Source organism: Motacilla alba, chromosome 11 (genome assembly GCF_015832195.1).
Source record: "Motacilla alba alba isolate MOTALB_02 chromosome 11, Motacilla_alba_V1.0_pri, whole genome shotgun sequence".
Classification (NCBI taxonomy): Eukaryota; Metazoa; Chordata; class Aves; order Passeriformes; family Motacillidae; genus Motacilla; species Motacilla alba.
The window spans coordinates 14853234-14865909 of record NC_052026.1 but is presented as its reverse complement, the minus strand read 5'-3'; the positions used below and the strand labels follow the sequence as shown (position 1 = coordinate 14865909).

Below are 12676 nucleotides of genomic sequence, written 5' to 3'. Positions count from 1 at the left end.
ACCAAACCCAGATTTCAATTAAAATTTTGAACGAAGCTTGTGTTGTAGCTGGTTACCCAAAAAGGTAGAAAATCACTGGTTGAAGATCAGAACAGCTTGTGCTCCTAACTCAGCCAGGTGCCACTGTGTCTCTCGTAAAATAATACTTGGTGTTACAGTATGTCAGTTCCCATAACACTTCTTGTTGCTGCTCCTCCTGGTTGCTGCTCAAATTTTGCATATTTTTTCACTTGATTGCAATGAAAACATTTGTAGCAATACTGTAAAATGTGTCTATGGACTGATTTGTCATGAATATCAGCAGTCCTTCAATTTAAAAGCTGAAGGACATGGGAGAAATAAAACTTAAAAGTCCTTTTCAGACCTTTCCCAGGTAGTTCTGTAGTGAAGATTTATTGTGCCATTCTGAAAACACACAAGTTCAAACTTCTCTAACTTAAAGCTTGCTGCAGTGCCACGGAAAAGGACAGCTGTGCTCACAAAAAGTAAAGAGCACTCTTCTGGACAGAAAAAAACTAAGCAATACTGTAATTTAAAATTGCAGGATCAGATTTTTAAGGGTCCTTAACTCATGGTTACTAGAAGTGGCATTGCCTTCTTACAAAAAGCCAATGACATTGAAGACTACTTCAGGCTTTTTTCTTCTCCCTACTCTGAAGGCTGTTGCACAAAATGTTGGCAAGCAAGCAACCTTCTGCTTGGATTTGCATCCAGCAGTAAAGAAAAATGTTCTTACAAATGCAGGAAAATTAGCTTGGATAGCCACCAAAACCAGTCCAGAAACTGATGAAACTCATGATTTTGGTTATAAACATCCCAAGGCCAACATCTCAATAAAAGAGTATTTCCAATTGAAAGATGCTTCTTGTCACAGATGGACTTCAACTTGCTCCCCTTGCAGCATTGATCACAGCTCTGCCATGGTACACAAAGTGTTTGCCACAGTGCCTGGAGCAGCAGGATCTGGATAGACAGCCAATTCCCACCTCCCACCACCACTACAACAAAGCTGAGGCAACACAGAGTCATCTCTACCCATCTTATGTTCCTAAAAATGCAATTCATTACAGCAATAGCTTATTGATTGGTTGGCAGGGTCTCTGCCACAACCTGTACAAGCTGCCAGACCCCACCTGGGCTAGGTCAGACAGGAACTATTTCTACATTGGTACAACTGCACAAGTTAGCTCCTGACCACATTATCTGTAAGAACAGAGGGATTATCTATCATGGCCACACTTGTGTAGAGACCTGGACTTTCCCATTTGACTTTTCTGCTGTGGTGCAATTAACAACAGACTTTTCACATTATGAGCATTGCCTTTAGAAACATTTATTCAAGATAAAAATCCAGAAATGGACAACTGCCAAATGCATGAGCCATTATGTGCCATTAAGTCATTAAGTGCAGCAGCATTTCATCCTGCACATACTTCAAATACTCTGTCAGGCAAGTTTCCAGCTGGTCTCCTGTGGCAGGGCAGCTGGCCCTGTGCAGCTGAGGGGGAGGCACCGAGACAGCTGTGAAGGCACAACACTGTCCCCTCTGACCACCTCCACAGGCTGAGCTTCAACGTCTCTGGACAAGGAATGGCCCTTTGTGTTTGAGGTCTTGTCTGAAGCATCCAATATCCAGGTGCATCTGCAAGTCCAGTAACAGCTGCTCTGAGACTTGGATCTTGCTGTCACCACCCAGGGAGGTGAAATAAGCTTCCCACAGAAGAGGAAGTGCTCAGCAGCACCCGGATCCAGCTCCTCTGCTTAGGTTCTCCTTCTACAGAGGCACAGAATCACCTGTAAGGTGTCTAATACTGCTCCCAGAGGACAACCATCCTGATGACTGCACGAACTAAGCCCTACAGAGATAACCACATCGCCTGTCTCCAGTCCAATGGGACATGAGATGATCTAGGTTTAAGGGCATCCACATGGGATGATAATCACTTTGCTGTTTAGCAAGTCCCAAATCCAGTCACTCCTACTGGCAAGGATGACATTTACCAGGATCATATTGCTAGATTCATTTGGAAGGATCAGAAGGAAGGAAACTCAGTTCATTTGCTCTGTCCCTTCTACTAACCAAATTTAGAAATCAGACAAATTTCTCACGGAGGAGCAAGTATCTCAAAGGTTGATAATGGGGCAGAGCTTCCATTGAAGTTTCTGCTTTTGATCTGGTCCAGACTTTACTCTTAGCTGCCTTCTGCTTCCTCCTCTCTAGAACACCCATCACAGAGACAAATCCAGCACAAAAGCCACAGGCATTAAACAAGAACACTCTTTACTGCACAGCACCAAGGTCACAAGGGCCAAAAAGGGAGAGAGAGGACAAGGCAGCACGAGACCTGTGCAGCCACTTGCTGTGTGGGTTTGAGGAGGTATTTCTCTCCAGGGCACTGGTACCGTGTACAGGAGTCAGCAAAGAAAAACATTCCTGCCTCCCAAAGAGCACCTGTTCCACCTCAGTGTGTAAGAAATGAAAAAAAAATTAATGCTGTACCACATTTTTTCCACATTACTGGGGCTCTCTAAAGAACAGGGAACCTGGAAACAGCTGTTCAAAGAATCAACAGTTGTTTCCAGGAGGTTGGGATGGGAAGGACAAGATGAAATACATAAATTACATTTCTGTCCAGATCTGATATTGTAAATATCAATTTGGAGCAATAATTAGTATTTATTACCCTTTTAGAAAATCCTCTCATAGCCTTTCAGCCGCCTAGCAAACACTTGAGCTGCAACTCCTCAGGAGTGCTATGAGTAAGCTGTAAGGCTGTTCAGTGGTGTCATCTGGTTTTTATACCCTTGCCCTCTGCCTTTAAAATTTTCATGAGTTTTATCCAAAGCTGCTACAGAGCAGAATGCCCATTAATGGACAGGGAGCTTGTCCTTCCCTAAATTGATTGATTTTTCTCTTCTACAGCAGGCTGTAAATCTGTATTCCCCACTGTAACTTCACGTTCTTCAGACTTTTAACCATCCACTTCTGTGAGCTTTCTTTTCCCATAGTTCTGCACCAGACTGGAAGCTGTGATTTGAGAAGCCTGTCCCTTTTCCCAGCACTGGAAGTCATTCAGCCCCTTCTGGCCCACTTGAAAGAGAGCCCGTTCCAGCTCATCGAGGCGCGCCACCAGCGCAGACGTGTCCTCGTTGTAGGCGTTCTGAGAGGAGTCCATGATGCGGCGGAAACGGGCAACGAACGTCTGAAGGGAACAAACACAGTCACTGACAGCTAACACAGAGCCACCCCAGCCCAGACCTGGAGGCCTGAGCGTTCAAAACTGAAAAGCCAAAGGTTTAGGCTGCTGTTCACAACAAGCCAAGGGTCTGCAACCAGCACAGCACTTGTTAAGCTTGGCTGCAAACACAAAACCACTTCATGCCTGAGCTGAGACATCAAATGGGAAGCAAACACAGAATTGGATTTTGGCTGCTTCCTCCCAACAGGCTTGAGGAGACCCCAGGATACAACAGAGTTATGATCTATGCTGTCTCACTTCTCAAGCAATCATTGCTTTAGAGCAGGAGGAACGAATCTCATGCCACAGCCACTGCTGCAGGAACGTACAAGCTGCAAGTTGTGAATGTCCTGGAAGCTAAGCCAAACTCTGCTCAAAAGCATTCAGTATGCTAGAAAAACACTTAACCATGAAAAAGGTGAAAAACCAAACCAATCTGCAACCTATAAATAGCATTTTAAAAAGCTAAGCAACAAGACATATTTAAGGCATTTTATTTTCCTATCTTTGCTTTTGGGAACTGGAGAAAAAAAAGGGTCAGAACTCTTTGGAAACTGTGCTTTGTTATTTCAGAAGTTGATTTTAGAATTGTCAGAACTTACAGGATAAAGTAATAGGTTAAATAACGATAAATTTATAGGTTTTTAACTCAGCACAACTCCCCCTTTGTTTGCTTTTAAAAAGAGAAATCAAACCTGGCATGTTTTGATTTTTCTGTCAATAAGTAATGAATTCTACTGTGGCTTTTTTCCCTCAGATGTCCATTAGCAGAAAAAGAAAAGACAAGGAAAGGCGTGGGCGCCTCCTCAATGCACAAAGCACATGTTCAGTGGACAGCTCCAAGAAAGCAGCAGCACTTTAAAGCCTCTCTGCATCAGCCTTAATGTAAAGCACAGAGAAAGGAAAAGAAAATGCAATAAAAACCATCCCAGCCCACTTAGAGACCTGGCTGAAGAGATCTCAGAGCTGTTAGTGGTTATGTTTAAAAGCTCAAGAAGACTGAAGTCTGGAAACAGAAAAAGATGACATCTATCTTTTAAAAGAGAAAGGGGAGGTGGAGAGGGAGAAGGGAAGAGCCAGGGAATTATAAATCCATCAGCATCAATTCCTGGAAGCATACTGGAACAAAGAAGCAATACAGAAAACTTCTGCAAGATAATAAAAGAATCACAGCCACCATGGACTTGCCAAGAACAAATTCCCAGAGCCCAGCCTGGTTTCCTGCTAGGGCAGGGTGCCAGGCCTTGCACAGGCAGGGAGAGCAGCAGAGGGGTATCTGTCACGGGGCACTGTTGGAAAATGTAACCAGACCACCCAAAGATGGTCAGGAGAGACAGCAATCATCCACAGCTCCTGCCAGGAGGGAAGAACACACTGAGTGGAGTTCCACTGGGGTCTCTGTGGAACCAGCCACTGCCTGAGATGTTAATTAATGAGCTTACTAAAGGAATAGAAGCTGTGCTTATTAAGTCAGCATGCAACATGCAGGAGAAGGAGAAGGGATGACTACAGGCAAGTCGGGGAGCAGAACTGTAATTCATAAGAATCCTGACTAATTAGAAAGGTAGTGTGAAAACAAAAGGCTGTCATTCACACAGGACTAACTGAAGGTTTTACATTAAGGCAGAAATAGTACAGAGCCAGGACATTATTTGTTCACAGATGCAACCTGTACCATCTCACTGTGGACTGCAAACCAAACACGGATCCGTGTGACCGCATCGTGACAAACCAGCTGCTGCACCAGGATGAGCCAAGAGCATCACAGCCACACAAAACTCACAAAGTAATCCTTTTGTTTTCAGCAGTGCAAGTCCTGAGCATGAGACTGCACTGCTGCTCAGGGCACGGTGTGGTGGATGCAGATCCACTGGAGAGGCACCAGCAGTGCACAATGAGGGCAGTCAGAGGTTAGGGAGCATGACCCATAGAGAAACATCAAATGAACTGGGACTGCTGCAGGAAGGAACAGAGTAATTTGTCCTCAGCATTTACTTTGTATGAGATAAACAGAACAGAGGTTGTATTGCTTGAAGGAGCTTTGGTTCAGACATTGGAGCAAACCTCCTAAGGTGAGGCTGGCAAGGTACTGAAAGAGATTGCTCAGAGCAGTGTGAGGTCTCAGCATTAGAGGCATTTAAAGACAGGTGAAGTTAAATAATCCTACATCTCCTCTAGTCCTGTTTTACAGGATTTTATGAAATACCATCTTTACAGTGTGGAAACACCAAGCTAAAATTACACACAGTAGAGACTTCCAGCCCCAGCTTGTGCAGCTGCCAAGAGGGACATCCATATTCAATCCAGAAGTCATCTGGATTAAACCAGGATATTTTTCCTGAAGACTGCTAAGCAGCTGGGAACAAAATGAAGACAGAAAAATGCAAATCTAAGTTTCAAGACCTGATTCAGATACTTGCCTGCAGGATAGTCTGAGCTATCTCAGGATTCTCTGGATTCTCAAAATTCAGGAGCTGTGAGCCAAATCCATAGTAGTAGGGCCCCATTTTATGCAGATCAACCACATTGGCATCAGCACTGAACACCGTCCTCCAGGCTTCCTTGTAAATCTTTGGCAGTTCCACAGAGATGATTCTCCTTTTGCTGTCATGCAGCCCTTTAGCAAGCCACAGGGGGATTTCCAGCTTTGATCCCTGGAGGAACCAGAGAAGCCAAAAGTTATCCTTGCCATGAAAGTACACCTGAGGCAACCCCAAAGGCATAGAGTGAACTTTATTAATGAAGATCCAGCACTAAAAAAGTCAATTTTGTTTTCAGAACAGTCTTTTGTGACTGCAGCATAAACCAGACACAGTTTGGAGGCCTTATTACCGCAAGACTCAGAAAGGGGACTTCCTATTGACGCTCTATGGTTTAAAAATTGTCAGCTGATGAAACTGCAAGCAAAAAAGAAGCAGGAAAAAAAAACCCAGGCAACGCGTATATAATAAAAGCAAAATAACTTTAGGGAAAGTAGCGGAGAGCATCCTTGCAGTGACCACGGAGAGAGGGCGGCCGGGCCTGGGAGGAGCGACAGGAGGGGCGGGCGAGGCGGCGGCCCCGGAGCAGAGCCCCCCGCGCCCCGTCCCCTCCCGAGAGCGACATTCCCGTGTCCCCTCCCGAGAGCGGCACTCCCGTGTCCCGTGTCCCCTCCCCGTTACCTCCGGGACGGACTCGGCGCTGCCGGCGCCCTGCCCCATCAACACGGCCAAGCGCGGCAGCGCGCTCTCGGCGCGGCCCGGCAGCTTCTCCTGCGACATCAGGATATCGTCCAGCGAGAGGAAATTCTCCTCCATGCCCAGCCCGGGGCCCACGGGGAAATACGCCTCGGCCATGGCCGGGCCGCGGCTCCCGCCAGCCCGTGAGGCACCGCCCGCCACCGGCACCGCGCCTGCGCCGGGCCCGCCCCGCGCCGCTGAGGGAGGACCGGGACCGGGAGCGGGAAAGGGATCGAGAGCGGGAAAGGGATCGAGAGCGGGGTCGGGGATCGGGGATCGGGACCGGGGATTGGGGATTGGGACCAGGACTGGGATGGGGAGCGGGACGGCATCGACACAGGCATCGGCACCGCGGCTGCCCCAGCGCCGGGGCTCCGCAGCCGGTGCCGTCCGTCCCCCCGCACCGCAGCCCGAGGCGCGTTAAAGAGGAGTCTCGGAGCTGTATCAGGACGGACTCACACCGCGATTGCGGTTTGCGGGGAATTCCTCGCTGTGCGGGTGGCGAGGCCCTGGCACAGGCTGCCCAGAGCAGCTGTGGGTGCTCCATCCCTGCCGGTGTCCAGGGCCGGGTCGGACGGGCTGTGGAGCAGCCGGGGACAGCGGCAGGTGTCCCTGCCATGGCAGGGGCTGGAACGGGATGGGCTCTGCAGGCCTCCCCTGCGCAGAGCACTCCAGGGATCTCTGCTTGGGCCGGGCACGGCTGTCCCGTCCTGTCCCCCTGAGCCCCGCGGCGCTGGGCCTGCCCCTCAGAACGCGGTTCCAAAGGCAGCGGCGTCTCCCTGCGGCTCCATCACCTCCATCCGCACCCCCGGGCGGTTTGTGGGGAGCCAGGGAATGCTGCCCGTGTGCCCGGCTCTGCCCCCGTTCCTCCCTGGCAGCTGAGGACGCGGCTCGCCCTGCAGAGCGCATGGTCAGGCCGATGGATGAGCCTGTGCTGAGCAGGCAGAAGGCAGTGCAAATGAGCTCTGGGTTTCAACGGGAGGCTACAGCCCAAAGTAATTTATTTTAATGCTGTAATTCAAAGAATCAAGTCATGTTTTGGTGGCAGAATCAAATACCCTGTGCTAAATTCTGGGTTTGGTTGTATAAGGATAAAAGAAGTGGTTATCCCCCATTTTGATCAGTGTTTTACTTCATTTTAGAACCTGACCTTGTGGGGTTTTTGCTCATTGTTTTGTTGTTTCATTACATTGAAAGTAATTCAGTTTTCATCAGATTAAAATTTTCCTCCTATTCCCTGAGCTGTATATGCTGAAAACATTACTTTTTCTGTAGACAGTGGTCTATAAAATAACATTTAAATAATCTAGTCAATATTTCAGTCTTTGTTCTGCTGAGGAAGGAAAATAAACAATTGAGCAGTTTTGCAACAGCTGACAATTTCCCTGAGAAATAATCATGGAGTTATTTATAGAGGGTTTGATGACTTTTTTTAATGACATTTTCAGTCCATGACTAAGGCGTAGCCCAATGCATCTTTAATCATCTGTTAATTCTTACGACCTCAGCAGTCTTCCTGCTGCTGTTTGCTCAGGCTGGATCCACCATGATTTGTTACTGTTTTGTCATCATTAATTAGCATGTTGGTACTTCAACATCTTCATCAAAGTCAGACCCATGCAAAATAATAAAATCTGAACCAGTATATTAAATCTTGTGCTGTTTTATTTCACACTGAGAAAAAATAAAGCACAGACAGTGTGGGCTGAGAGCTCAGGAGGATGTGCTTCCATCACTTCCCCGTCCCCTGGGTCCCACAGCAGCCTGTGCTATAAAAATCCAGCCAACAAAGAGGGTGAGATGTTGTGAGCTGTGTGAGCAGAAGAAATGAACCCGTGTGTGTCTGTCAGTGTGACACCCACACACTGCTGATTCCAGTGCCAGGTACATGAAATACTGACAGGGCAATGCATGCCCCAAAAAGAGAGATTTCATGTAAAGGTCATTTCTTTTAAGATGCTGGATTTCTTTCTGTAGCATAGAAAATAGACATTATATTAATTTTAGCAACACTAACTATTGTCCTTTATTGGTTTTGTTTGGGTTTTTTTGTTGGTGGTTTTTTGTTTTGTTTTAATGACAGATTAAGTGTCTCAGTTTGGAAAATAAATCCTCCTATCTGTGCGCATTTTCCAGATGAGTTGCAGAGCAATTTCTGAAAGCTCTTTCTAAGGGACAGTTCTGATAAAATTATAATTTGCTGAATTGGATTAGTAAAAGTATTCCCTGTTTAATGAGGTTTAGGAAACAAATCTCTGCTAAATATGAAAGCGTGCACTTTGTGAGTGAGAAGAGAGAATGATGCAAATGGAATATGCTTTTTCCAGGCTGCACAGCTAAGACATCTGGAAAAAGAAGAAAGAAAAGCACAATTTCCCTGTGTCCTGAGATGCCTCAGCCTCCAGTGTGTGATACAGAAATAAGCACCGAGGTGCAGAAAGCCCAAAGTACTGGGTAAAGCTGAAGGAACACAGAGGGAAAGACGTTTACACTCACTGTAAAAGCAGTTGAAGAATGGTTCTTTTGTGAGAATTTTAAATAATAATGAGTTTGATAGACAAAATTATGTCACCCCTTCTCATCCAGAGAAAGACACCAGGCAGGTTCTTATTCTTGAACACTTGTGTGTGAATCTTAGTGTAAAAATATGCATTACGAGCCCAGCAATTATATTTTCATAAATATGATTTCAAGGCCTTCCTGAAGGAAAAGGAATGTCCTGTGTCATAACTGATATATGCCAAAAACTGAGTAATGACAGAGAAAAGTGTTACAGAATTAAGGTTGAGCTGTGATGAATAAAACCCAAATCACTTGAAGGTACAGTAGGTAAATTAGAGGATTGCAAAGTACAGGAAGGAGTAAAATCTTAGAAATCGAGCTTTTTACATCTGTTTCAAGTTCTACTAAAATCTTGAATACCACAGAATTCAGCCAATTTAATACCAGATAAATTTGGGGAAGCTGGGTTGTTAGCTGCTTCCTCCCGGGCCTTTGGTCAGAGCAGCCCGTGTCTGTGTGTGCTGCAGAGCTGCTGAGCTCTGTCACGTCAGCATCTGCATGGGGGGTGATGACAGAGGCAGCTGAGGAGCCACCCTGGCTAATCTAAATAGCATCAAATCCACGAAGTAAGCCAGCTGAAAGAGCTGCAGGATGCTGGTGAGAGAAGGAAGCACCTCTCTCCCTGTGGCCTCTCCCTACCCCACTTTTTAAGGTCAAAGTGGGAGAGGAATCATCAGTCTCTATGTATTGGACTAAACTACAGCACAAATTAAGGTTAATCTTGAATCTTTTTCCCCTCTGAGGTAGAGAGGATTACAGAATGATTTGCTTTTCTTATTTGCATGTGTAATCCAGCAGAGATGCTGCCTTAGCATCCCTAGATGAGACATCTGAGCCAGAGTTTTACTGTCTAACCTGGCCGAAGGAGCCTGAGTAGCACCCGGGCGTGTGGTGTTCCCACCGCTGGGAGCAGAGCTGGAGCAAGGCAGCACTCACCCTAACACACATCCCTCACCCACAGCCCCGGGCGAGTGTCTGAGCTGCTTTAGCTAATTATTTACCGAGTAAGCAGCTAATGCTACTTAGCTACTCCTTTCCCTCCTGGAAGTTACACTCCACAAATTTGCATTTCCTAATCAGTTAACTTGCCCGTGGCAGTGGGAGACCTTATTTGTAGCTCGTACTTTGTCTTTGCCACCCCTTTGTTGTGCAAATACGGGTGTATAACTCAAGTAAAGCAATTGCCTTCGCTGGGATGATCCCGAGGGAGTTCGGTGCTGCTCATATGAATAAACTCTGCTCTCCAAGGACAGGTTCTGCAGCCCAGCACAGCTTCATCTTTTGAAGGAAAAAGGGGTAGCAGCACAAATCAGTGGTTCAGTTGAGGAGATAATCGCTTTCCTGTTCAATTTATCTGCAGTGTGAGATGTTCAGCAGCAGTAGTAAGGACACGCCATATTCATATTCACATTTCAGAGTATCATTCCTTTTCATGTGGAGGAAGTGTGGAGGACTGTGTCCTCACATAACCACACATCTTGTGGATGGGAGAACAGCCACAGATGAAACGATGGGATTTAGGGTAACCAAACATCCTATGGGAAGGATCTTTCAGCTTCCATCTTCCAGCAAGGGTCTCTTAGCCAGAAGGCAGCTGGGAGTCTGGCCAGCTTATACAGTGAATTCCAAAATCTTTAGAACACCTTCTAAAAATGGAGTATTGAAGTCATAAGATCAGCCAGATGCTGTAGCTGGCATTGCAAAAAAAAATTATGAAAGAACAAAAACATTTCTAGAATTCCAATATTTTTCCCCAGCTGTCATTCACTCTGTTATTATGCAGGAGTGGATTCAGCACTTTCCAAGGCTTTTTCAAGCATTGTGTCGTTTTTCTGGTAGGTGCAGAGTCACAGTTAAATCAGCAGCAGGCATTTGCACAAAGTTTCTTGTTTTAAGCAGTAGTGCCATGTTGCTAAAACTTTTGATGGTTTGTTTGGGAATGCTGCCAAAATTGTTGATGTTTCTTCCATTTGGAGTTTCCCAGATGACAATTCACTATTGTTTTTGTTCAGAAGTGTGGGGAAATTGTAATTGTGACAACTGCCTTTAACAAGAAATTAAGGAAATTGCTGATGACTGTGCAGAATTGCTGATGACTGTGCAGCAGATTCTAAAAGGGTGACATTTCTCAAAATTTTGGTGTCTCAAGCTAACTGTGATGATGTGAGTAGAAAACTCACAGTATTTTAGTATCTTTCACATCCACTCACATGATGGGATGAAAGAAAAGTACTGTGTTCATTTTTGATGGGGAGACCCCTTCCTACTCCTAAAGTACTCAAGCTGCTGAGCAAAACAATGAATCCTTTCCGCAGCATAAAACATTAAACATCAGCAATTTCTTTTTCTTGTGTCTCACCATTCATAGTAAATATCCCAGGGAGATGTTGGAAATGATGCTCTTCCAATTAAGTTGCATGAACTCCAACTCTATTCAGCTAAAGGCTGTTCAGTGCCCAGAGACAAAAACCATCTGATGAATCAATCTTTGTGCACAGAAAAAAACTTTCTTTTCCTTTTCTTTTCTTTTTTTCTTTTCTTTTATTTTTAAAAGAAATTACATAAAAACTAGAAGGTGATGACCTCTTCAAAAGGAATGGACAGGGGTGGGTTGCTATATGAGCTTCACTTTCTAAATGATGTGGGGGCTTTTTTTCTGAGCTATCCAGGACATTTTCAGTAAAAACAAGCTAAAATATGCAGCTTTTACTGCTATGAAGAAAAGATTATTCTTTGCCTTTTAGACTCAGATAAGCAATTGTAAATCTGGCTACAGATCTTTTTCATGCTTTTCTCTTTATATCCTAATACTCCTGTTCTTTGTTTTAGGTTCTCACTCTTGTTTTTATTACTCTGGAGAGTTTTAAAATTGAGTGACTGGAAAAGAAAAAAAAAAAAAAGCAACCCTATGTTTTTCTCAAGATCCAGAATGAGAGCTTGAATTCTGAATTGCAGAGAGCAGGTTCCTACCAACTCACATATAAGTAATCAGTCAGTTACTACAACATAAATGCCAACAGTTTCTTCACTGCCTTCATTCAGATTTCTTCTGTCTGGCTTCTTCAGCGTCACAAGCTGGAGAGGATGCACTCATCTCTGTGTTCAGCTGCCTGTGCTCCTTGAACCATGGTTTCAGTGCTACTCCAGCCCTTCATCTGTCAGCCCTGGATGAGCAGAATGCTGATATTCCAGGGCTTTTTCAGAGCATAAATGCTGCTTTTGGCCCATGGCTCACTGTCTTTTTGGCAGCAGAATCTCTGAATTCCTTAAATCTGACTGTCTCGTGGCTGCTGCTTTTCAGTTCTGGACTGTGGGTATGTGGTCAGGCTGTCCTGTGTTTTTTGAGGCATACTAGAACAGGAAAAGATCCAAATTGTTTCTTCTCTGATCAGATATGGGAAGGGAAATCTCACAGCACCTTGCAGGAGCCCACTGCATTGTGTCAAAAAGTAGAGAATCTTGTTCTTATCTTGTGAGGAAGCTTTTCATCCTTCAAGGAAAAAAATGCTGTAGAAATGTCAGGTTACACTGAATACATGCTGAGAATTCAGCTGATATAATGGGATTACAGTCCAAACGAGCACACCAAATATTCTGTGTCCCAGTGAGAAAGACTATTAATGTAATATCAAGTAGGAGTTCTGTGAGGAGCAGAGC

At 45.2% G+C, this 12676-nt stretch overlaps 1 protein-coding gene across 1 annotated transcript; it reads right to left on the bottom strand.

Moving 5' to 3' along the window:
- Positions 1-374: 374 nt before the first annotated feature.
- On the bottom strand, positions 375-6643 carry GINS3 (GINS complex subunit 3). The gene is made up of 3 exons (XM_038148463.1): positions 6401-6643; positions 5660-5893; positions 375-3203 (listed from the first exon to the last, which is right to left on the bottom strand). The coding sequence occupies exons 1-3, from the start codon at positions 6572-6574 to the stop codon at positions 2973-2975; spliced, it is 639 nt and encodes a 212-aa protein (XP_038004391.1). The 5' UTR covers positions 6575-6643; the 3' UTR covers positions 375-2972.
- Positions 6644-12676: the final 6033 nt, after the last annotated feature.